This window comes from Haematobia irritans, chromosome 5, assembly GCF_050003625.1.
Source record: "Haematobia irritans isolate KBUSLIRL chromosome 5, ASM5000362v1, whole genome shotgun sequence".
In the NCBI taxonomy this organism is placed as follows: Eukaryota; Metazoa; Arthropoda; class Insecta; order Diptera; family Muscidae; genus Haematobia; species Haematobia irritans.
The window spans coordinates 452,267-478,584 of NC_134401.1; the positions used below are offsets into that span (position 1 = coordinate 452,267).

The following is a 26,318-nucleotide window of genomic DNA, read 5'->3' on the forward strand; positions in this document are numbered from 1 at the left end:
TTTCCACATTCATTTTCAAGTAAAAAACATCTTTAAAATAATGTATGGAAAATCACGGTATTTATTATATTTGTTCATTTGTATGTAACGCCAAGAAGGAATCTTAGATTTTTTTTCTAAATCTAAAGAGAAAGTTTTAAAAAAATAATAAATATTTTTTTTTTTCGACAAATTCAAGAAAATTTATTCGACATAATTATTATTTTCTGTTATTAAAAAAATTTGGTAGTTTGAGGGAGATTTTTTTGATAGTTTGGTGCCATACGAAATTCACGAATTTAGTTAATCTTTAAGGTGGGTACTAAGTTCGAGTTTTAGGTTGGTATTAAGTTCGAGTTTCGCCGCTAAAATCCCCATTTTTTCAAGTTATATTAAAATTTGTATCAAAGAGGTATAATTTTATTTTTTATGGATTAATAACCACGAAGTAATACAAATTTTATACGTTTTTCTGATTTCTGATTATTTTAGCGGCTAAACTCGAACTTAGTACCCACCGCTAAAATCAAAACTAAATCTGCAAAAACAGAACAAAATACCTTCTTCTTGTCGCAAATTTTATTATAACTTGATGGGGAAATGATCCAATGCAAAAATTATTTTCAGTGAAATGACTTATAAAAGAAAAGTAACCATTAAAAAATGGCCAATTTATGCAGATGTGTTTTTACAATTTTTTGTGTTTTTCCATCACAGGTGACGATTGTTATAGCATCACTTAAGAGGCGATGGTAGCGATGGGTAGTAAAACTTTGAAAAGGAGCAGGGTTCTTGTTCTTATTTTTATTACAGAATATTATAACTTGCTATTATTACTTCATATTTATGAAATCTCTTGGTACTATTGGGAGGATGACAAGATATAAGGCCTAATGTCTTCCACATCTAAAAGCTTTTCAGGAGGAACATTATCTCCACACATCGGACATTCATTAAGTTCGGATAGAATGCTGAAAGTATAAAACAGTTGAATAATTTTTACACATATAATGGGTGTATCTATTTTACTTCTCCATTTCAGCCCTGAAACATGGAAAATCACACGACGGACATGAAGTCATATGCTGTTTTATTATGTGTTGTCCAGTGGCAATACAAATTGGTAGAGTTGTTTTACAATTGTAGCAAGTGACCTCCATATTAGGTAAATTTGCATCACAAATGGGACATTCCATTGTCTCATCATCGATCTCATCACGGAAATTTTTGATTCCCTTAGGAGCTTTTCGAACGATTGATTCGATTTTCTTCGAGTAGCGAGGATCAAGATTATTTCTGTACTCGGGACGCATCAACATAGAAGCATATATAAAGGCTGATTTTTTTAGACCAGAACGATGACATTCAATGACGGTTGACGTGATTATGGGAATAACATCTAAAAGTGAGACAAAATAACGCTATACGATTATCGTTTGACCATAATTTCTTAAACCTGAAATTTTCAAACTTAAACCATGGCAATGTAGTTCTCTTAAATGAGAATTTCAAATTAAAATTGTATTGGAGTCAAAAAGTATCACTATTTTTTTCTTTAAAAGAAAAATAAATTCTTGCGATATGCGATTCAGAATATCGGAATCGAGGGAATGAGGGAAATGCGATTTTACTATACAATACTTACGGAGTGGAAACTGAGATATATTTCCGGCTACTTGCACCAATAATTTAGCCGCCAAGAGGTGATTTCCCAACTTGATATGAATTCGTACCAACGAATAACGATGTAACAAAATTAAATTATGACGCATTTCAGCGGTGACGGCTAGATTGTTACGTCTCAATTCTTGATACATTGAAAACAGGAGATCTCTAGCTGATTTGTAATTCCCAGCTAGTTGTTCTTGATTTGCTATGATAACGGCAGTTTTTGCAGCATCCTAAATATATACTAATGTTAAGAACTATGTATTCCATTTTCGTATATAACATTACTATTACCTTATAGTGCCGACGAGCCATATATAATCTGAATAAATATCTGGGGTCTTTAGGGGAACCGTCAACTTCGCCAAGCAAAAATTCTATCAACTGTGAAGAGAGTTGTTCATTATTCGATGTGGCGACGCAATCAATGGCCAAAGATAAAGATAAAGATTCATCACTGGTAAATGCGGAGGCTTTTAGTAAAAACCTTAACGCTTTCGTAAATTCTCGAGCAAGAAAATAGTATTTCCCAGCTAGTAGTGTATATTTCTCGCCTTCAAAGTACTGAGCAAGCGCCAAGAAATCACTTGACCGTCCATTTTCATACCTTTCCAACAGCTCTCCATGCCTTTTTAGTTTGTTGTGCCTCTGGGCCAATGAAAATGCTTCTTGAACACAACCACAAAGGACAAGAAATTGTAATGCCTGGTCAATATCGCCTATTTTTTGGTAGAATTTTGCTAGTAGTTTAGCGCTCTCACTTGACCTTGATTCCAAGACAATTTCCGATGCTGAATGGGGATCGGATAGATTATCCAAATATATTCGCACGCATGCATCCAAATCGCCTGCAATTCGATAGCTACTAATAGCATCTTCAAAATGACCATCCGACTCTTTAGCTTTGGCATACAGTAGATGTAATTTTTTTGACTTCACGTAGGGCAAAATTTGCGAAATTTTGTTCCACATTTTTAAAGATATATAGTGTGAACAGGCATCATCAAAATATTCACCACGTTCATAGAGACCTGCAGCTTCCAGGGTGTGGCCTACAGTACATAAAAGCTCAGCGCAATCATATAAAAGCTGTCTATCATTCAATTCGACTGCATATTGGATCTAAAATAAAAGGTTGTCTTGAATTAATTTCATGTGGCATTGAAACTCATTTGGAAAACACATACACCTCTCCGAAAATCGCCAGTTCTGATCGACGTTCTTGCTATTCCCATTTTGCAGAGACGGACATGCTCCTCATATTCAGGAGAGGAATTCATTAGCTGTTCAAGTTCCGTGTTGTCAATTAAGTCTTCTTTATAACCCTTTTCGTAGTTGTACAATGCGTCAATATAATTTCCGCTGAATAATATAACATGTAGTCATTATCTAATGTTGCTTTATGAAATGAGCATGTTCATACCTAAATTCCAATTGTTGAGCATATTCCCTGGATATAAATGGTACTTCATCTGGCTCATATTTGTGAGCTAGTAGCAATGCCGGTTCCCACTGCAGCATATCTCTGCAGATATCTAAAGCATCTTTGGTATATGATCCTTTTAAGAAAAATTCTTTGGCTTCTTCATATTTCTCCAAAAGCGTGCAACAAAATCCTGATAAAAGATTTATATCCTCCACGTAACGAATATCCTCTAACACTCTCACCATACCCGCATCGCCAACATGACGGTAAGCTCTCAGGGCTGTAAGTAAACCATTTGAGTTATAATCAAAAAAACAACCAAATAGTGTGATATCGATACCTATCGATGGCTCCAGATCTGATATCGCTTGTTGAGCCAGTTCAATCCACGAACCTTTCAGATTGATTTTTTCGCAAACTTTGAAGGCCTCGGTGTATTTTCTTAATTGTAATACATTTTTCAGATTACTGCTATGACTAGCTCCAGGTAATGTTAAATGTGTACTCAATGTTTGTGTTGCATACTGACCTCCGTCAATATGCAATACCATTTCACCATCACATAGCATTAGCGGAATTTGGGAAGCATTAAGCTTAGTTTCTCCTGCTTTAAGTGTAAACTTGCCGTAAATGGAGTATCGAACAAAAATATGCGTGGACGCTATTTTGTCATTATAAGTAATGAACAGGTTCGATTGCGCCAAATCCCATAAACAAAGTTCGCACCTTTTTGGGAAGTCTGATATTATAATTGCTTCCTCGAGCGCCGGCAGGAAAACGTAACCTTGAGAATGATCATCGATGAATATTAACTTTGTTCCCTCACAGTCGGAAAACATTTTAGCAATGCCCATATTATGACGATAAGTGGTGCAAATTTCCCACTTCTCCAATGAAAAATACATCAAATGTCCTATCTGAAAAAGTGTTATCACGCATGATGAGCTAAAAGGCTTTCGATAATTTAACTACATATTTTTTGTAGCTTAATAATTTAGAATCATGTCAACTAAATACGCAAAGACATGGCCAAAGGAATAGTTTTGGTATTTTATTGAATGTTTTTACTTACATCTGTTGCAAACATCAAGTACTCTTGTGTCAGTCCAAAACATGTTATCACAGCGTCATTAAGAATAGGGACAGAATTGGGGAACGTTTGCATAAGTTTATCCTTTACATTGGGGTTGTCAGTAACTATGGCCTGTAAGATTAACTGAGGTGTACACAACACAGCACAATAATCTGCGTTGAGTTTTATTTCTTGTATAGGATGTGAGAAGTCCCTTTCGCTTAAAGCTTCTGGTCGGTCTCCAAGCGTTTTTCCTAAATCGTAAAACCATACGTGCTTGTCAACTCCAGCGGCCAAATGATACGCACCCAATGCTAAAAACTGAGGTTCCGTTTCCAGAGATTGACGATAAGGAATAGATTTCGTCTACGAGGACAAAATAGTTCTTTAATTCAATAAATGTCATTCATGTTTTACAATATAAAGTAAAAAAAAATTTATTCGCTTTCTAAAAAAAGTTTAGTTCTCACACAGACACTGATAGAACACCAAAAAAGGAATGGACCTTTTCAATTGAAATTTGGCTAACCTCTTATGAGACCATTTTCTCTTGTACATGTTATATGTATAAGTTAGCAAATCAGACAATTTGGGAAATAAAATCACATTGATTTCAATCTGCATTTAAAGAATATTAAAAACTGGTGTTGGTCGGCGCTTGATGTTTTTCATTGTACAAACGTTAGAGTATCCACGAATATTTGAACATCTAATTTTTGAAATAAATATTAGATATAGTTATAAGCCCGATACGATGACACTTCGTACTACGTACAAACCCTTTTCTATCGTTTTATAGACTAGTTTATTCAGTTTTGTTTGAGCGTGGAAGTAACATTTTTACCATTACAATTGGAATTTTCTTTATTTATTCATTCTTTCAGAGCTAGTAATTCTAAGCCTTTTTAGCCAAGTAAAGTAATTACAATGCAGTTGCAAATTTGACCAAAGAAAACAATTGTAACTACTTGCCTATAGTAGTTATGAGAAGAGCGCAGACTTATAAATTAAAAAAAGTGTATATAAAAAAACCTCGTATAAAATATAAAATCATGCATTGGATGGATTGGTTCGAATCAGGCTAACATGCAGGGTTATTCATTTTGTTATTCCTTGAAATAAATGATCTATTTTAAAATTTTACATACCTTCTCTGGGGAATAAACGTAAATACAAACTTCCGCTAAGCTGCTTAGAATTGCTATACGTGGGGCTGAAACGGCAAAAACTCGTGGCAGAAGCGTAACATAAATGTACACTGAGCCCGTCATTGTTGTTATCGAAAGTAGTTGTCCGTCAGCAGACCAGTCAATCATTTGCACTGGACTATGATCTGGTACAGTTATGATTTTCTCCGTTTCATGAAGATTTGTTATCGAGTGGATCTTGATACTAATACATTGAATTATTTTAATTTTTTATATTTTCAATTGCTATGAGTAAAACTCACTTATCATCTCCACATGAAGCAACAATTTCTAAAGCTGGGCAGTATGCAAGACCAGTTAGTAGCTCTTTGTGATTTTTTACCTGCCACAACTCTTGTCCTATATCCTTTGGATGCGTACTAATGGCTACGACATGACCGTTCGAAAACCCCAAAAGAATATAACCATCTCCAAACCATTTATGTTGTAACAGAGACCCATACCGACTTTGAAATCCAAGTTCGGTTGGAGCATCCGGTTCCGGTAAGTAGTAAAGATAAAGCGTTCTTTTTCCAATTATCATGCTAATTGCATTGTCTCCATTTATGCGGTCGTCATTTGTCATTTCAGCGAAATACATGTCACTTGGCACATCGCGAAGCTGGACGACGCGAACGGAATCTCCTTCTTCATTGCTCAATGAAAACGTTTTGTCATCCGATCCCAGTGCAAGGATATTTTGAGCAGACCATGCCCCACAACTTATCCGTTTCGAATGCTTTCCTAAAACTGGTATTCGCTTTCCTGTTCGGTGGTTGTAAATAGCCAAATTTCCTCTAGCTGTTCCCACAGCCATAATTTGTTCCTGTTTGGACCAAACAACACAGGACAGTGGATCCCTCAGACCAGATTCAATTGAAGATTTCTGCAGTGTTACTGAATTCCATAGTGTAATTGTCGGGGATGAGGCAGTTATTATCCCCAAGATTTCACCGTCATTATCCCAAGCAAAACCAGAACAGATCCTATAATAATAATTACACGCATATAAAAGTAGCCATTAAAGGCGAGTTCCACTCTTACCCAGGTAATACTATTCTCTCTATCATTTGACCTTGACGATTAAAAACTGCCACAGTGCAGTCACTGCCCGTCGTGGCCAAAAATGATCCTTGTGACTTTTGCCATATAAAATACACATCTCCTGGACCATGAGGTTCTTCGTATTTGTACAAAACCTTTTCAAATGACATTCTTTCAATAGGCCTCCTCTTGAGTTTTATTATTTTATCTGATACCATCCCTACAAAGTCAGTGTCATCGTCGTTATGCGTTGTTCTGGTGCTTAATACGGGTGTTCATAGCCTGCGTTACCATAGCAACAGAAATTTGTGCACTTGATTTTCTCGTCCAATTAGCCATTGCTTATAAGATGACACTATTTATATATTGCTTTACGTTTTCCAAAATCCGAATATTGATTGTTTTTTGGAATTTAAAACGGAGAAACAAACAAATTATCTGTTGCCAATTTGTATGTACTTACATTAAAATACTTTCAAAAATGCACACATATTATTATCATTGGCGGAGCTAGAAAATGTATGCTGGTGGGGGGGGAGGGGCACTCTGCCCCTAAGGAAATATTGGAATTTTCTACAAAAAATTTAAAACGAAAAAAGTTGGCGTGACTATTAAAATTATACGTACTCCATTTTTGGACATCTAAACATTTAACAAGATCTTTTTTGAAAGTTGAACCAACGTCCGAGGCACAGTAGTTTTACTTTAAGGTGGGTATTAAGTTCGAATTTAGCTCCTAAAATCAAAAAACAAATCAGTAAAAAACGTACTAGTACGTTTAGCATCCCCAGGATCCGCTAGCTACGCCAATGATTACTATTTTCAAACAAACATGTGAATGCACTACCAAATTCAAAAGCGCTTATTGTGATCGTACCAGTCAGGGTACGAAATATGGTTTGGAGCGATTTTATTAACACAAGTATTGTGATGGGTACTGCAAATAATGCTCATCTGATTATTCGGTTGTGGTGTGGTTAATCAGTTGATCCTGTTTAGAACCATTAATTAAAGTTCTCCTGTAGGTGCGTCAGTACGCAGTCCTTAATATAACGTCATGCAAAAATACATCGTTTCAAATCAAATAATAAATGAAATCAAAAATATAGAGCCAGACTGTGAGGCAAATAGAAAATTTTGTTATTTATCAAGAGACAATTATGGTACTCAAGATACATGTTTAAAACTTCAAGCAATTACATATAAAGGGTGATTTGTTAAGAGCTTGATAACTTTTTTTTAAAAAAAAACGCATAAAATTTGCAAAATCTCATCGGTTCTTTATTTGAAACGTTAGATTGGTCCATGACATTTACTTTTTGAAGATAATTTCATTTAAATGTTGACCGCGGCTGCGTCTTAGGTGGTCCATTCGGAAAGTCCAATTTTGGGCAACTTTTTCGAGCATTTCGGCCGGAATAGCCCGAATTTCTTCGGAAATGTTGTCTTCCAAAGCTGGAATAGTTGCTGGCTTATTTCTATAGACTTTAGACTTGACGTAGCCCCACAAAAAATAGTCTAAAGGCGTCAAATCGCATGATCTTGGTGGCCAACTTACCGGTCCATTTCTTGAGATGAATTGTTCTCCGAAGTTTTCCCTCAAAATGGCCATAGAATCGCGAGCTGTGTGGCATGTAGCGCCATCTTGTTGAAACCACATGTCAACCAAGTTCAGTTCTTCCATTTTTGGCAACAAAAAGTTTGTTAGCATCGAACGATAGCGATCGCCATTCACCGTAACGTTGCGTCCAACAGCATCTTTGAAAAAATACGGTCCAATGATTCCACCAGCGTACAAACCACACCAACAGTGCATTTTTCGGGATGCATGGGCAGTTCTTGAACGGCTTCTGGTTGCTCTTCACTCCAAATGCGGCAATTTTGCTTATTTACGTAGCCATTCAACCAGAAATGAGCCTCATCGCTGAACAAAATTTGTCGATAAAAAAGCGGATTTTCTGCCAACTTTTCTAGGGCCCATTCACTGAAAATTCGACGTTGTGGCTCGTTAGTAAGTCTATTCATGATGAAATGTCAAAGCATACTGAGCATCTTTCTCTTTGACACCATGTCTGAAATCCCACGTGATCTGTCAAATACTAATGCATGAAAATCCTAACCTCAAAAGAATCACCCTTTAGTAAATAATAATAACATATACGTGCCTTTTCTCATACAAACATGTATCGCTTTCGTGAGGTGTCATCCCTAAAGGTGGGTATTAAGTTCGAGTTTAAGGTGGGTACTATGTTCGGTTTTCGAGTTGAAAATAACTTTATTTTCGCGATTACTTTTCCTGAAATAATCAAAATTATAAATTAAAACCAAAATATTCCTGTAAAGTCTTGCCGAAATCTAGGGGAACAAGAAACTGCGCATCAATTGAATTAATTTATCTGCTTCATATTGAACTGTTTTATTAAAGTAACCGCGAAAATTTCAACTCGAAAGCGAACATAGTACTTACCTTTAGCCGCTAAAATCGTCATTTTTTCACGATTACTTTTCTTTAATAATCCATTTTAAGGAATACATACTTTGTGAAAATTTGCTTTGGGATATTCCCCATCAAGTTATAATGAAATCTGCAACAAATATGTATAATTGTATGGCTTTTTTACTGATTTAGTTTTCACTTTAGTGAAATTTAGCGGTGAGTATTAAGTTCGAGTTCAGCCGCTAAAAACGTCATTTTTTCACGATTACTTTTCTTTAATAATCCATTTTAAGGAATACAAAAATTTGCTTTGGGCTTTTCCCCATCAAGTTATAATAAAATTTGCAACAGATACGTATAATTTCATGCATTTTTCTTACTGATTTAGTTTTCACTTTAGCGATTTTAGCGGCTAAACTCGAACTTAATACTCACCTTAAGAGGTGTTCTGGACTACATTTTACACCGTCACAGACATGAAAAATGTACACGAGCATTTTTTCTGTGTGGGCCAAGTGTACAGCTATCGTATGCAAAGTTTAGAAGATTCTTAACTTATATAAATAGCAGATTTTGAAACTTTAATGTTTTTTTTTTTTATATATTTTGCAATTTTTTTGTGCAAAATCAGTTAAATATGCCACGAAATAAGATTTTATAAAACTATCTAAAATTTGAACAAAAATATCTTCTGACTGTTGTATATTTTTGGAGATGGTTTTTTTCACATTCTGGTGTAATTTTCCTGCAAAATACGTTTATCTTATGGTTGCTTCTGCGAATAAAATGTATTGCAGAAAAAATCATCTATTTACATTTTTCGAACAACTAGCTCTTTGAGAGGTGCGAAGAAAGTGTGGTGTGTGGTGTACAGTGCGGTGAGACTCAGAACAGGCATAATTATACTGCTTACTTGAAGAGTTGATCGTCTCACACGAAAGTGATAAAATAATATCATCCCGACTTGTGGAAATCATCGTATCTTCATAAAAAGTAATAAATATCGCTTTTTAACATAACTTTGAATAGTTTATTATATATTTTTCCATTTGTGGTGTTTTTGCGTTCTAAAAAATATGCAACAACAAAAAAAAAAAAAAAACACATCTGCAACATCTTATCCGGATATTTTCAATTCATAGAAGTTACAAATAGAACATTGTTAACGGGTTTAAAGTTAATCTTTTGGTTAAAGTTTGTTGTCCTTTTAACCCTTTCATGCTCAAATATAGGTCGATTCCCATAAAATAATCGATAACATAAGAGAGAATTATTTTTTCTCCAAAACCATATCTACGCGATGTATGAACTTTAACTTTCTAGAGTCAATAACTTCCAACACGTCCATATATATCCTTTAGAATAAAATCATATTAAATATTATTAGTTTAACTAATTGGGATTCCTTTGCAGATTTCTGTAGTACTTTAGCACATAAACAACTTTTCTGTGGATTAAGTGAATAAAATTACGAACAAGGAATATATATATCGCATTTAAAGTCGTGTTTTATTTATTTACATATTTACATTTACATTGTCGATATGATTGTATATATGTTTACATACTATATAATAGAATACTTTCGGGTATTGTATTAATTTGACGTTCGGACTGGTATAAAAATATAGTGTCATATTCGGTCTCTGTCGAATAACTGCATTTTTACTAATCCACATATTTTCCTCAACAGAAATCACATTACTAGAATATTCAGTTAAAATGGAAATGAGTAGATTTTCTGACCAATCTTTGCGTCTTACATAATTGTCCAATATAGGACTTTTAAATGTGGGATTGTTGGGATTTTTATTTAATAAATTAAGGAGTTAGTATATAAAACTATAGGGGAACTAATATCTACTAATGAACATTCTCACAATATACTTAAGGTTAGACCAATATATTCTTTATTTTTATAGTTGCTATGTATAATTTGAGAAAATAGTATATTTTCAACACATAAAAAATGTTGATTCGAGTCACACTATTTCCTGCATGCGACACATTTTGGCATAATGTCAGGTTCAGATCTATCTTAATATGAGCATTTGCTATATTATCCCTCTTTCGTCGTGCACCATATTTACATTTGGGTTATGTGAATTTCATTTACAGTGGTATTGTTTAAATAAATAGTTTAAAATTATCTAACTTCTGTAGTTGTTTTTAGGATTCTCCCGGAAGGTTTCCTTATTGCTATGATGTAAAGTTGTAGCTTCGAACAGCTCTTCCTGGAGTAACTAGTTCTACTTTTATGTTTGCAGTTGCCGTCACTTTCGTCTTTGTGGTATTTTCATCTGAGTGGTGAGTTTCTACAGTTACTTCCGGCTGTACAACAATGCTCTGAAGTTCGGGCGCAAAATTGTTCATGTTGTCGTTGATGTTATTCATATTTCCAGAGTGCGGACGATAAGAGCCGTCTGAAGTATTATTTGAGCAACGTCTTGATGATGGCGGTGGTGGTTGATGACTGTGATGATAGTGTGGCGGAGGTGGGGGATGAGTGGGATAATTTTGATGCTGGTTATAATAGTGTCGACCAGAGTGCGATGACGGTTGACGCATAAAATTTTGTGGTGGGGGTGTATGACGACCATAATTGATGTTGTTTCCGTAATGTCCTGCCATGCCGGCCCATTCGTTGTTCATTTGTATTGAAGAATTAGAAGACTTCCATGAGGGTGGCTCTTCAGTTATTGTTGTGAGTGAAGGGTCATTTATATCTTTGTGGAGATAATGTTGTTTCGCACATGAACGTGACGACGATCGTGATGATGTACCCATTGGCATGTTCTTATTTATTCGTTTATTACTTCGTGGTAGATGCGGCGAAGGGGTAGAAATTCTGTCTGGATGCTCTAGTGGTACTAATTCAGCTTCAGGCCCAATCATACTCAATATTATGGGAAAAACTATCAAGCTATTAAAGGCTCCCACACATAATACAGCTAATAAAAGCCAAAAGAAATGACGAATTACGAACTCAAATGGTGAAGTTGATAGCATAAATACAGCAAGAGTGGAGGTAAGAATTCCATGGGTTAAAGGCCCTAATGTAACTTGCATTGATAGTAAAATTCGCCGTTCCCGATTACCAACTGACGTAATAAAACCCTGAAATGCAAAGGGTAATTAAAAATGAAATCCTTCGAAAACAATTGCAAACATTTGACGTACCAGTGTTATGTGAACGGTGAAGCATAAAATCATTCCAACACTTAGTATTAATATAACTGCAGGTAAAGCTGACAATTTGATGCCAAGCAATGCCATTGCCCCAAATATTTGTGCTAGAGATGCCAAAACACTGAATATTACTAAAACTGCAGCCCACATCGATAGCAACAAAATGGATACAAGAATGAAAGCAGCCACAACACAACAACACAAGATCATAGCCAGAGATGATCTCAGTGTCATATACTGTTCCCAGAAAATGAAAGGAATTCCTACAAAAAATATATATATTCAGCATTAATTTATATTAATAACATTCATGAATGTCCAGTCTGAACGTACCTGATGGATAGTTTGGCAACCCGCGAGCCTCAAAGCGAATACTCAAATCTCGTATATGACTGATTAACGATTTGATTTCAGATGTATCTGTAAGTCCATGCAGATAGAAAGGCAGTTGCGAATAAACCAAAGGTAAAGATTTTGGTATTTTTAAATCGAATTCTGTCGGTACATGGTAGTATTGTCTTGGCTCAGGATGTAATTTCGCCTAAAAATATTAAATGTTCAGTTTAGATTTTAATGGGGGCGATTTTATCTTTATTTTTACTAACCTGAGATGCACCGTAAGCAAATACATCGTTTGTGGCCCAAGCCGATAGATAGTTGTAAAATGCCTTTGGATTTATTATGCCCTCGTTGTCGACCAGTCGGTGTTGCAGTAGAATGCTCTTCTTTACAGGTGTGTCGACATTACCTGTCTGAACCAGAAGTTTGTATGCAAGAATTGCATCACTACTGGCGTTAGAATGCCATCCTTCTGCATGCACACGCCCTTCTTTAAACTCACGATCGAAAACGTTTTGCAAATTTTTCAGCCAGTCACGGAACAAAGACAACCAAAAATCGGGCAAACCGCCGTTGTCGTTCTTGATTACGTGCGGTATACGCACAAAAGCTTCGTGATACTCATGTAATAGACGTTGCTTGTTCGGGTATTCGAAATTGCCCTGAGTCACAGCATACATACTGTAGAATCCGAACATAGAAGTTTGAGCATTTAGGAATTTGTATTCGTTAGTTTCCTTAGGCACCAGATCAATTAAATCTAATCCATCCTGTAGCTTTGTCGAGACATACAAACTGAATAGTATGGTGCCAATATAAGACACCACAACAAAAAATTTAATCCAACTTTTCATTAGGAAGGGCGTATAATATCTAGTCGCAAACTTTGTCAATGAAAATGAAGGAAGTCTCTTTTCCGAAGAGCACGAAAGGAGAGCTTCTTCTTGAGGGGTAAGTGCAGATACCCTTGGACTGTTGTTACACATCTTTGAGGAGGGCATTTCTGCATTCTTCGATCTGTTGTAGTTGGCGGCTGCCCTCGATGAGTTATTATTGATCTGGGGCTCGTTACTAATTGGTGATTCTTTCCATATGGGGAAACAGCAACATGAGATGTCAGCTCTACCGGCTGTCCTTCTCCTAAGATCTAGCGAAATCATAGCCGGAAACACCAACAAAGCTGCCGCTAAATTGAAGCACATAACAATGGCCGCTTGAAGACAAAATACCTTCAAGGCCGGAACCGGTATAAAAGCAGCCGCAAAAAATGCCCCCGTCGTTGCACTAGCACTAAAGAGAATACTTGGACCCACTTTTTTTAAAATGTATTTTGTTTGCTCTTTGCGATTACTCTCTGCATATGCGGCAGTTAGCATAAAAATATGATCAACTCCAAGGCCCAATGCTAAGAAAGGCACGACTTGTGTGCTGGCAGCATTAAAAACTATACCCAATATCGCACATAAACCTAATCCAGCAGCTGTAGAAAATCCAATCAACAATACTCCAGCAACGCCTACACTGGATTGACCCTTAACAGGATCTTTCCATCGAATCAAAGTACAAAATGCATAGCTTACAGTTGCAATAACCCCGATGAGAATACTTAATGGTTTCGGATTTGAGAATTTTTCTAAAATGTCATCCAGAGTTGCAGAAGAAAACACGTACACTTCATATTTTTTTGATGTTGAGGGACTAGCCATAATGTTTTCCACTTCTTTTGAGAAATTTCTTTGCCAAGCATTCAAAACTTCGGCTGCTTTCTCTGGAGTCCAACTTATATGATGAACCTTATAATTTTCGCTCCAAAAATCGTACATTTCTTTTTCGGTCATTAATTGTACTACAGTTTGTATACCTTTGGCCTTCTTTAAATGGCCGGTGCGATTGCGTTGTACCCCACCAACGATTAACTCTTCGGGCCAATGCATATACTGGGCAGCGAAGCCATAACATCCACCGGTCAAGATACTACCAACGTCTGGGGGAAAATCGCTGTTCTTATTGGGTGCTGTATCTGGACATTCCGGATCTTTTGGATTGAGGCAAGGTTTTTCAGTATAACCCGATGTAATCGCTGCTCGTTTCATATACTGCTCTACGGTGTCAAAATCGAAACTTTGATCATGCATTTGCTGTTTCATTGTTTGCATCAGTTTTGAAGGGTTTAGTGAGCTCCAGGTAATACTTTTTTCTATGACTCTGTAATGAAAAAAAAAATCATCCTCATTTAATATCGTTATTGTGCTTGTATAAACATTGCATAAAATTTGATATGGCACAGTATTCCACTAAAGTCAAATTCCATATCTGCCTGTTTAAAAGACATACATGTGCTGCCACCTATCACAGTTACTACTTACGGTATTTGGACGGGGAATTCCGGACCCAGCAACTGACTTCCCTCCCAAAAGCAATCCAACGGTGTAATTATCGAGCATGGAATCAAGTGTTTAAATATCTGTTCTATGTAGTAAGGACCTTCAAAACTTGGCGTAGTCGGTGAGTTACACATATCCCTCAGGCTCCAATCAGTATCGAACATGTGTATCTTAACCGCTGTAGCTTTCTTTAGTACCTCCAAATGGGTGAGTAACGCCTGAGGATGCAAAACGGATGCGTTTGGATCGTGTCCTGTTTGTATTAGTAATTGATGGGTCGAACTTTCCGTTTCTCCAATGGTTTTTTGCGTATACGCCAGTTCGGTCTCCAAACGTCCACCCTCCTGTATCCACAATTGATGAACTTTTGAGTGAATCTGAACGCTTTTAAGGCCAACACAGAACGTGCTTAATACTAGAATAGCTACAAATAAAACTTTGCCGGCATGCTTTTGTACTGAACATCCTAAAGATTCGAGATGTGATTGAAATACTGAACGCAGGTATATTGACGTACGATTACCACGGGCTTTACCCTGGAAAAGAAAAGAGAATTACATTCAATTGTGTGGTGTCGAAAATTTAAGTAAAATTTTTGTATGCGATTGAGAGATTTAGATGTAACTAATATTTCGTGTATGCACTACATATTATTTGACACACAAATACACTACACACACTATATAAAAGTAGCCGTGTATTCTAATATTCATCAGATTTACATGAAATCTGGCCTTATTTTAGATCTATTAACAGATATGGAAATTACGATTTATATCGATCTATTTTTCAATATAGCCCCGACGCAAACTAATCTACCGATATTTTTCGTTGAGCATCCCGAAGATTGACTTGTCCAAATCTAACAAAACAAAAATGTTTAATATAGGACGAATTATAAATTAATTTTCATTTACGCAGCGCCTAAAACATACAAACTTAAGACAGTTTGGTAAAATAGAAATGTGGCCCTGTCTGATTTTTTTATGGCTCCCTCATACACAACCCCGATTATTATCCTATTTGCTAATTCGATCTGCAACATGTCCTAAAGCTTTACATACTAGAAAAGGATATTTGAGAATCAGCTTGGCCGAAGTCATTAAAGTAAATAAATACATAGGAGGGCTATCCTGTTTTCGCTGTTTTATATGGCGTTTCCATTGTGTTTACTGACAAATTGCTCTGATTTTCGTTATACTATCAAAGAGTAATTCGTAAAATATTGTTTGCTTTTCAGCAGACCTTTAGATGGTTTAGCAGAATTTTCTGCTGTATATACCAGACAATGTTTGCTACCTTGGCAAACAGTGATTATCTTCCCCTTTTCAGTAATGATTTTGCTATTATAGTAGATTGAGTAGTGGATTCTGCCAAAAACAATTTCTTTGAATGTTTGCATCTTCTTCAATGTAGAGAACAATGTAAATATTACGAGAATTGCATTTCTTTGAAAAATAACAACTAGCGTTTATGTTTCAAAGGAATGTGCGAAAATTTAGTGAACATTCTTTTTGAAGAACATCCCAAAGATCCCATAATCTCATAATTAAGATATCTCTGCATTGGAAGATCTACAGGTAGAATGCAAAATTGCTTTCTCTGCTACGGTTTTGCCATTGACACATTGTTTTTATTTCATTTCATGTCGGTTGTCCGGAAAGTCATGCTGTGCATGTCTGTTACTCGCTGCGCCGACATATCTTAATTTTTTCATATAAAATCCTAAAATTCGCTACGGGACAGTTTTCCATGAATGCTTGAGTAGTGTATACTTTTCGGAATAGTGCTCGTATTTGTTGTTAGGTAGCTTGTCATTTCACCGACATGTTAACACTTTTATGACTCTATACTATCAATAACATTCAGACCTTTCTTTAGGGTGATTATTCCTCTTTTGGATAAAATTCCATTGAATTACGTTTGGGACCCAGACGACGTGTGTATATGTGTCACTGCAAACTTCATATCTGCAATGTCTAACCACGTTCTAAAGGATACATAGTCTTAATTTTCTTTGCCTCTCCATCCAGACGATGTAAAGGATATATACGCTCGGAATAGATCTATTATTCCAATGAATCACAGTAATTTTTCTTTGCCTACGTCCGTCAGTACAACTCAATTTCCACAAAATGTTGTTCCATTGATAATTGAAAATAAAAGGTTTATAACATCTAGGATTTTAGAGAAGGGAATTCCTATACTGAGATGATCTATTTCGATTACTACTGGGCGGTAATAAGTTTTTTCTCTATGTTTTTTAAAGGAAGAAAACTTTTGAATTGATAATCTGACCCGCAAATTAATAGATATAGATATGTAGCCATTTTTGAATTTTCATTAGTAAGTAAAATTTTAGCAGAATTTTAAAGAATAATATGATATTTATAAATATGCTGGTTTCAATCGTTTGTCAAGTTAAAATATAGAAATTAATTATTTGAATGCAAAGATGTAATAGAGCCTTTAATGGAGCTGTGTGTATAGCAAAGAGGTAAGATATATTTAAACAATATTTTTTCGGTATAACAGATGACTGTTTTGGAATTCGAACATTTGAATTACGTTATGCGAATCAATGCAGCAATATCACATTAAGAATGGTGGAGACTAAACTAAATGTATAAACATACGGGTGATCTGTATCTGTGCATTCACATATAGGGGAACACCCACGTTGTGTGATGATCCTAAAATAAAAGTGTACAACAGCTGCTCGGTTACCGGCTTGTATTTCAGAACACTTTTGACGGTGAACATAAGACGAGGCAAGGTTTATGTTTATGTGAAGATTTTTAGTATACGTACATATTTGCTTCTTCGAATATGCCAAAGAAAACATATAAATACATACAAATGTATAAATTTTTATTACTAGTGTAATAAACCATATTTTTTTTTTTTTGAAAATCTGCAACGTTATGACGAAATGTTTTCTCTTACCGTTTAAGTACAAAAACTCTTGTTTATTAGTAAATTGAGCTAATAAATTGAATCTCAAAAGGAACTTGAACCAGGTTGCAATCTAATGATACGAAAAATACAAGCATAGACAACAACATATTTCTTTCCTAGTTTGGAAGAAAATTATAGAATTTGTATAATATATTGACTTTTTTTACAGGAAATAAAAACAATTTAATAGAAATAAATCCAAATTTTATCGCTGCATCTTCCCCATATTTTTCTCATTTCCAAACGATTAAATTGTTAAATCGTTGGAACGAGAACTCGAAACCGGCCCGAAAAGAGCTAAGTCCTAACCTAACCTATATATTCACTTTCATGACATGCAGAAATAGTTCTGAAAAAGGTCTCTTCTATGAACCGTCAGTATACCCAATTTTGTAATTGAAATCACTTGCTAAGTCCTAACCTAACCTATATATTCACTTTCATGACATGCAGAAATAGTTCTGAAAAAGGTCTCTTCTATGAACCGTCAGTATACCCAATTTTGTAATTGAAATCACTTGTATCTACTTCTCCAAATACTTACTTCAATTGGGGATCAACCCAGGAAAAGCTAAAACATTAATTTCACACCTGGTGCCGGTGTTTAACTCAAAGCATTTTCCTAAAAACCGAACGATCCAGAAAGCAAAATTAAAATATGTTCATTGCCATTTTAATATTCTATTAAAAAATATATAGTCCTGTATATTTTATACAAATAACATACCAAAAATTACAATTCCATCTTCATAAGGGATGGAAGAGTTTTTTTCTCAATAAACATAACTACAATATTACTTTTTAAAATGCAAAAACTTCAATTGAGATATTGTAAATCATATTCCCCATGAACATATATATCCCTTCTAATCACCTGGACATGTTTGATCCATTTTTGGCTTTAGAACTATTGTTTACAATCACTTTTGTGAGTAGTAAGTGTTCTTTGAAACAAAAACACTTGATTGTGGTGCCCATGTTTTTCTTGGATCATCTCTGCAGACGTGAACTGAGGACATAGTATCAAGTCAAACATGCAGCATAACCATCCGTGTGTGTGTTTGGAAGAAATCTGGGATGAACATCTTACTTTGAAGAGAAAATGAAATCAAAATGTAAAAGCAATACAGGTAAGATTGAGTTATCCGACCGTTTGTTCGTCCGTCCGGCCAATCCATGAATATGGATATCATTGTGAACTGTGCGCAGGTAAACACGGCATCTCCTTAAGTGCTTTGCTGACTGGAGTGCCACATGTTTTTGGATGCCTGTATAGTATTTTCAACGAATCTTAGTAGTATGTGATTACCATTTTTTGTGTGGATGCAAGACAATTCAGATTTTCTTTCCGGTACCATTGACATTGTACGTTTCGGGTTATTTTCTTGCGTCATAGCCTTGGGCGGCTGCTGGTAATTTTAGTTCTTTTCTTCGTTCAAAAATGAAGAAATAAACAACACGAAGTGTGGTCTTTTTAACGTCTTCATAATTTCTTTTCTCAGAGTCTTTAATATCTTCGGAAATGGTGATATCTTTATTATTAATGATATGCCTCTTAATAGTGAAGAGAGAAAAAGAGGAAAATACGGAATTCATAGGGAATTTAAAGATAGAAGAAGTCGGCTTATTTAGATTTTCAACGAAACCCGGAAATACTTTTCGTCGCGCTATAGTGCCTTTGTGGCTAATTTAGTTTTGCTCAATTCCAAGAAGTTCGTGAGATGTTTGTAAATATTTCAAATTTTGGAAACAGTGTGCTAAATTAAAATTATAGCGCAAAACAAAATGGATGACAACACAACAAACTGTTACAACAACTTCGCGTTAAGCGGAAATGTAGTACTCTTGTTGTCTTGTTTATTATTGTGAGATAGGTACTTTTCAGAAAAACAACGTATTTTATATTTTTATGTTGAAATAAGTTGGTCATAATGAATAAGTATCTGTCCTCAGCCCTTTGCTGTGTTCAATATTCCTTCAGCTTAGTTCAAATTGATTTGTTACAAGTTTCGCTCACTTCTGAGTTTACACAATACTTTGGCTCTCAGTGATAGTAATAATCATAGTCATTATTTCTGCTTTCCATGTTCTTTTTTATTACGGGACTGATCTCTATGAATATGTCTGCGTGCTTACAATTTTAGATGCTTACATACAACGATATATATGCCATAAAAGTTTCTTGAACAGAAGATGACTCGAGCATAGACAAGTCAGTCCATATTAAATTTGAACAACTCCTCTTAAAACACACATATCTACTAAAGTATTTACCCGTAAAATTAGCAACATGGAAGATCGGATACAATATATACATCAAGTTGTTTTCTCTGGTCACTTGGAACCATTCTAATGTAATCCAAGGGGAGATTATTTTATTATATTAATAATATTAAATAATATTGTTTGAATGGAGTTGGTTTACTTTAGCACTGTACGAGTTTTTTGTATATCTATCCATCCGTCTATCCATGCCTTCCACATAGCCATAACTCTTTTTTACATCGTACAATATCCAAGGTTCGTTTTTTCCGTTGCTTTTTTGTAAGCGCCATAATGAAGTTGTGCTTTAGGGCCGAATCGAAGATGATAATAATGATGCTGGTATTGTTGTTAGCATTGTTGTTTTTATGTCTTAATGGCTGTTGTTGTTGAAATGCTTTGAATGAGTTTGATTGTGGCCAATTCCAGCGATACCACAATCTTTCTCTGTGGTAGGCTGTCTATCTGTCTTACCACCACCGTCGAATGACTGTGTGTGTCCGCTTGTTTTAACGTTTTTAATGTCTTCATTATTTTAGATTTACGTTTACCTCCGTCCGTCTTATTTTTTTTTTTGTTTTTTGTTTTGGTTGTTGTTTTGTATTGTTTATTGTCCCGATGTACTCTGTAAGTATGTATATTAGATTTGTCATTCAGTCTGAAACTCACAAATTCCTATATAGGTGTATGTAGACAAATTTAAGAAAATAAGCTTGTGGGGTCCTCAGGGTTTCATAAATAACTTTTGCGATCATAACAAATATTCTATTTGGTGATTTTAAATTGTACTTATTATTTTAAGTCAACATGTTTGGAATTTATAAACATTTTAGGGACCTGTTTTTATGCAATATGCTCGTGAATAGAATATAGTCAAGGTCGAAACCTTTCGATGCATACAAAAATGGGCAAAGAGCTTTTAGTATTAAGAGACAGCCTTGTCAATGACAAAGCCATTTTATTATAATACGTTCCAAAATCTATTTTAAATTCTAATTTTGCACATGGGATGGGCCAAAATTGAATATTGCATACAACAGATCTTGCGTCTACTTTATATTCAGGTTGAACAAATTTTACAATAACTTTTGATATTAGAAAATTTTGTCCGTGAAATGAATTATGCAGTTTTAATCTATTTAAAATTTTAACAATTTCAAAAAAAAAATTATGAATTTATTCCTTCACTGACGATAAACAAGGATACTTGAATAAAAAAAAGATTTGATTTCGATTCTACTGGTGAAATAGAAGGATTTCAAAGAGATATTTGTATAAATATTTATATACATATAGTTTTTATATAATTACTAAAATTACCAATTATAATAAACGTGTAAAACGAAAACACTTTCAGCTAAAGCTATCGGCTTTTAAAAACAAGATATATACATAGAAATAGGAGCGTACATGGACTGAGAAGTCGGCCTGTTGATAAAAAAGTCTTTACCTCCAGAGTTAAGTAGGTGCTAAAGCAATATATCGAGTATCTCCAAGAACGCAGGACATATGCAGAATTAACTTGAATAAAGAGGTCTTGCTATCTATATTTTCATTAATCTTATAGTAATAGTTCTATATATTTCATACGTACACTTCAAACATTTTATAATTAGGGAGATTTCTTTCGAACATTATATTATTATTATATCGATAACAGAGAGTTTCATGATTTATACAAATTATACAAGAGAACTAGGGAAAATATTTCATTAACCATAAGAACTAGGAGATTTCCAACAAAGTCAGCATAGAAGAACTACGAAACAATCCAGAATGATATTGAATTGGATTTTTGAAGTGGTTTTCAAATTTCAGTTCAGGACTGACGTCGGATTGTCGATAAAGGAGGCAACATGATGTATTTAGACGAAATATATTAAACAAATTATAATGACATACCTTATCGATTTGATCCAGTGCTATTTGGGCATCAACCCATGTTGTGCGTATGTACAGATCAGAAAATAGTTTTTCATCAACTACATCGCCGTGGGTGTCCGGGACTCGAGGCAGACTATCCATTGTTGGCACAACCATATTTCCAAGTAATTACGAATACGCGCAATGCAGTATTACTATTCCCTTTATTTACAGTCGGTGACGCCAATTTTAGGCACTATTGGTGATATATTTGGATATTTTTATTGTATAGCTTTCAATTTTAATTAACCAATTGTTTTAATGTGTATTTATAAATTCCAAATATCAGCTCGGTGGCCATTAAATTATGTGTTGTATGTACTACATAGGTATATATCGTTAGGATAAATCCAATGTGTCATTTTTGGTGGAATTTAGCTGAAGTTCGTTTTAATTTTCTGGTTTTGTTTTGTTTTAGTTTTACCATTGATTTGTGGTGTTTTGTCACGTTTTTCTTTTTTAATTTCAGTATTGTAATTTAACCATTGTGTGGTAATTCATCTCTACGCACATGCTCTTTTTCATCATTCTCTCTCGCTCTCTGTCGGTGCGAAATACTCTTTACACGAGCGTTTTTTCTATTACGCTTTAGCTGTTTTCATTTTTTTCACTTTGATTTTAGATTTCTTTAACTTTAAACATAGCAAGTTGTTCCTAAATATCGTTCATCTATTGAGTGGATTTTGGCGTATTGCAGTTGAGAACACTTAAACAATTTTCAAAGATAAAACAAAACAAAATATAAAAAATAAACATATGTGCATATATTTTTTATTAAAACACTTTATTATGCATTCATTCTTTTTCTTTATTTCCCTTTTGATTGCATTCACTTCACTATTTCTCTTATGTTGGCCTGTTAAAACAATGACGGAGTTGCGGTGAAGCAATGAAGAATAACAAAAAAAAATCAACCGTCGAAACGTGTTACTCGCCCGAAGATCATTTTCAATCTGATGCAGTTTGAGTGTACGAATCGAACAACTTCATTAGTGTGTGGTGCGCAGCTGGTATTTGCTGTTGTTGTTTATGCCATGCTGACAGTGTTGCCAAATAATTTCCCAAAAATCCATTTAAACAGCCTTGTGAGTTTTTTTTTAAACATTTTTGGTTGTGTGCAGAAAGCGGGAGAAATATACCAATTATTTGTAAAGGCCGGTACTAAGTCTGTGTTTCTCAGATGAAAAGCAAAAATGTTCACGGTTACATTTCTTTGTTATTTGAAGGGAAGAAAAATTATTGAATTGATAATTTGGACCAATCCATGTTAGGTTTCGCAACGAAAATCCAATGAATACATTTCTTGTCAAATTAACTTTTTCATAGAAGACCTTAGTTAATCTGATTATCCATGCGTTCTGTAATTAAACAATAAACACCAAACTCCGGGCTATTTCATTTGTTTCCTGATACAAGCCATTGTACCAGCACACAATGAAATTGTACATATTCAATGCTATAAAACATTTCCATCCAAGTTTTGAAAAAAAATAGATAAAAATATACTCGTCGTCAGATAAATTTTTTAACGTTTAAGGTGGGTATTAAGTTCGAGTTTAGCCGCTAAAATCGTAATTATTTCACGATTACTTTTCTTTAATAATCAATTTTAAGGAATACAAACTTTGTTAATATTTGCTTTGGGCTATTCCCCATCAAGTTATAATAAAATTTGTAACAAATGTGTATAATTTTATGCCTTTTTTTACTTATTCAGTTTTCACTTAAGTGAAAAATTTACGATTTTAAGCTGAGTACTATGTTCAGTTTTCAAGGTGAAAACCAGCTTGTTTTCACGGTTACATTTTTTAATTAATTCATTTAGAAATATAAAATTATTTCAATCAATTTCTTGGATCTTTTCCATCCACTATTTGGCAAGATTTGATCAAAATATAATCGTCTTCATAAATATATTTGTACTTTTAATTTAGTGTTTTCGTGAAAAAACCGAACATAGTACTCACCTTTAGCGGCTAAACTCGAACTTAATACTCACCTTTAGCTTGGAGTTTTGTTGGGAAAACCGAACATAGAAACCTCTTTAATGTTAACCCCACAACCCCTTCGAAATTTTGCGAACGTTTTTGGGATATATTGAAAACGTACATTATTTCCCTTTTTCGTTTTAGCCAAAAGACACTTGTGTGTTCATTACACACTGTCCTGATGGTCATTTGTGTGTTATTGAGTTGACTTACAAACTGAATGGTTCGTGATTCAATTCTATGTTCTGGAAATAAGGTAATAATAATGAAATCTGATATTTGCTTTTATATCTTCCTATTACAAAAAGAGGAAGTTGTGAGAGCTAAATAATTTATGTGGAAGCGAGTGAGATATTTATTAAACTGACATTTAACCTTAGCTCTGGCACTATTTACAAACTTAAAAGTGGAAAAAAATGGTGCTAGGCTAGGTTTAAAAAACCAACTTAATTTTATTTATTTTATATTTCTTATATCTCAAAACATTTGGCAACACTGCTCTCACTCTCCCGTTTTCATTATATAGCCTCTCATTAATACATCTTGTATCTTCCGCTGAGAGTTTTTGGTTTTTGTATATATTCCCTTTAACTCTCCTCGTTGTATCATGTATCTGTAATCTCTCATGTGCGTTTAACAGTAGTTTTGATTCTTTTGCGGCCATTTTGATTTACCGTCTCTGTCTAATGTGGTGATGATGCATCGAATTTTATATCTTCAAATGAAGTCATTACTTGAAACTATGTTAACATTATACGAAATGATGTTAACAGAACATAGCACGGTGGTATTTTAAAAAATTCGTCCGACCCCACACATAACCATTCATCAAATACTTTGAGTAATAAAGTGGCTTTTGGCCGCTAGTGGTTTGTTTAGTGGGTTTATAGCCGTGGAGACTTCGTCTACTCAAAACCAATTCATTTCGCACATGACTCGAATCCTCAAGACAAGGCACAAATACTCCTTGCCGTTCATCGTTAAAAAATCTTAAAAATTATGCAAATGCACTTATGAAGGGGTTTGCTGGGGAGGGAACAAAAAACCAGACAGACGACTGCCACCCAAAACTTATAACGATGATGATCATTTTTGCATTCAACTTTATTGGTTCCATAAAATTTTTTATGAGATTCGTAAAATTATGTTCAATTCAGTGTCGCGAATCCACACAAACATATTCACCAAATCCCAAGCAACAATATGTTGAGTCTGGCACTCCTTGCACGCATATGTTGATATATATGAGAGTTGACCAATAAACCTTAATCTAATAAATTTCCGTCGATATGTAAAAGGTAGACAACACAGATGACGGTTCTCGCCAATTTCTTTCATGAAGACCAGCTTTGAACTAAGTGGGTGGTCTCTATGCGGTTATTACGTACTGTGGAACTTCGATACAGCCGAACCGCGTTTCCGATTTACTTGTTTATTCTGCTTTTCATACATATGTTTTAAATGAATGCAGCGCTTCCCAAACGTCTTTTTAGATAAGCTGACAATGTTAAAAAAGGCAATTGGAATCATGATGAAACATAAATATTTGAGAAATCTTCTTCATACTTCGTTTATCATAGGCTAAGAAGATTTGCATTCTTGTGATAAAATTTTCGTTTTTACTTTGAAGTGTCTATTGTAATTTGGATTTTTGAACGGAAATTTATAGCTTCAGTAGTATATCCCAAATTACAGTCAAAATAATAAACCACTCATTTGCAGACGAAAAAGAGCCATCTACGTGAATGGACTTAAGACGTCTATACCTTTCTTCGTCTATGGTATTGAATATTTTGTGGTTACAAAACCCCGTGATCATTGTCTGAAATAATTGTTAATTATCATATGAATTTCTTGTCCATAAAATATGGATGTGAGTTTTGCTTAGCATAAAAGAAACATTTCTCTCCTATAAAGTTTTTATAAATAGTTAAGTGATTCAATTCAACTTGGCATTAATGCTTCAAATTATTGAAATCGTCTTTAAATTTGTTGATTTTTGTATCTTGGCTACAAAGCTAAAACGCGTTTAAAAATAGGAAACGTAGAACCAAAAAGCTGAAGAAATTAATAACTTAAATACATAACTTAGCATATTCCAATGAAAGTTTCATCAAACGAACTACAAATCCGAATCACTACGGTGAGCGATTTTGCCCAAGACTAACCGAAAATATTATGACGATTGGTGAACGAAATTCCACGAACAGGCGGTACAACTTCATTGACTATCCTCATGCGATACATTTGATACATTACAAAAAATCATTAAAAAATTAAAAAAAAAAATAAAGGAACAATGCACCTTCGAAATTCTCGCATAGAGAAAACTTATACTACTTCAGAAGTCATTGAGCTTAACATGGAATCGGGCAGCACTCAGTGATAAGAGAGAAGTTCACCACTGTGGTATCACAATGGACTGAATAGTCTAAGTGAGCCTGATACATCGGGCTGCCACA

The 26,318-nt window shown here is 34.7% G+C and overlaps 2 protein-coding genes across 3 annotated transcripts; both read right to left on the reverse strand.

Moving 5' to 3' along the window:
- Window positions 1–768: 768 nt before the first annotated feature.
- Oseg6 (intraflagellar transport protein Oseg6) lies at window positions 769–7,162 on the reverse strand. Of its 2 annotated transcripts, XM_075309566.1 has the most exons (12): window positions 6,840–7,162; window positions 6,377–6,658; window positions 5,596–6,318; window positions 5,294–5,537; window positions 4,146–4,511; window positions 3,414–3,990; window positions 3,071–3,353; window positions 2,835–3,009; window positions 1,942–2,769; window positions 1,625–1,880; window positions 1,009–1,378; window positions 769–950 (listed from the first exon to the last, which is right to left on the reverse strand). In XM_075309566.1, the coding sequence occupies exons 2-12, from the start codon at window positions 6,592–6,594 to the stop codon at window positions 842–844; spliced, it is 4,149 nt and encodes a 1,382-aa protein (XP_075165681.1). In that variant the 5' UTR covers window positions 6,595–6,658; window positions 6,840–7,162; the 3' UTR covers window positions 769–841. The 2 variants fall into 2 exon arrangements, with proteins under 2 accessions (XP_075165681.1, XP_075165680.1); XM_075309565.1 differs by lacking the exon at window positions 6,840–7,162 and having other exon boundaries at window positions 6,377–6,833.
- A 3,135-nt stretch (window positions 7,163–10,297) lies between these two features.
- ptc (protein patched) lies at window positions 10,298–22,829 on the reverse strand. Its single transcript, XM_075310632.1, has 6 exons — window positions 21,848–22,829; window positions 14,708–15,261; window positions 12,608–14,546; window positions 12,336–12,543; window positions 11,994–12,265; window positions 10,298–11,930 (listed from the first exon to the last, which is right to left on the reverse strand). The coding sequence occupies exons 1-6, from the start codon at window positions 21,983–21,985 to the stop codon at window positions 11,013–11,015; spliced, it is 4,029 nt and encodes a 1,342-aa protein (XP_075166747.1). The 5' UTR covers window positions 21,986–22,829; the 3' UTR covers window positions 10,298–11,012.
- Between the last annotated feature and the right edge of the window lie 3,489 nt (window positions 22,830–26,318).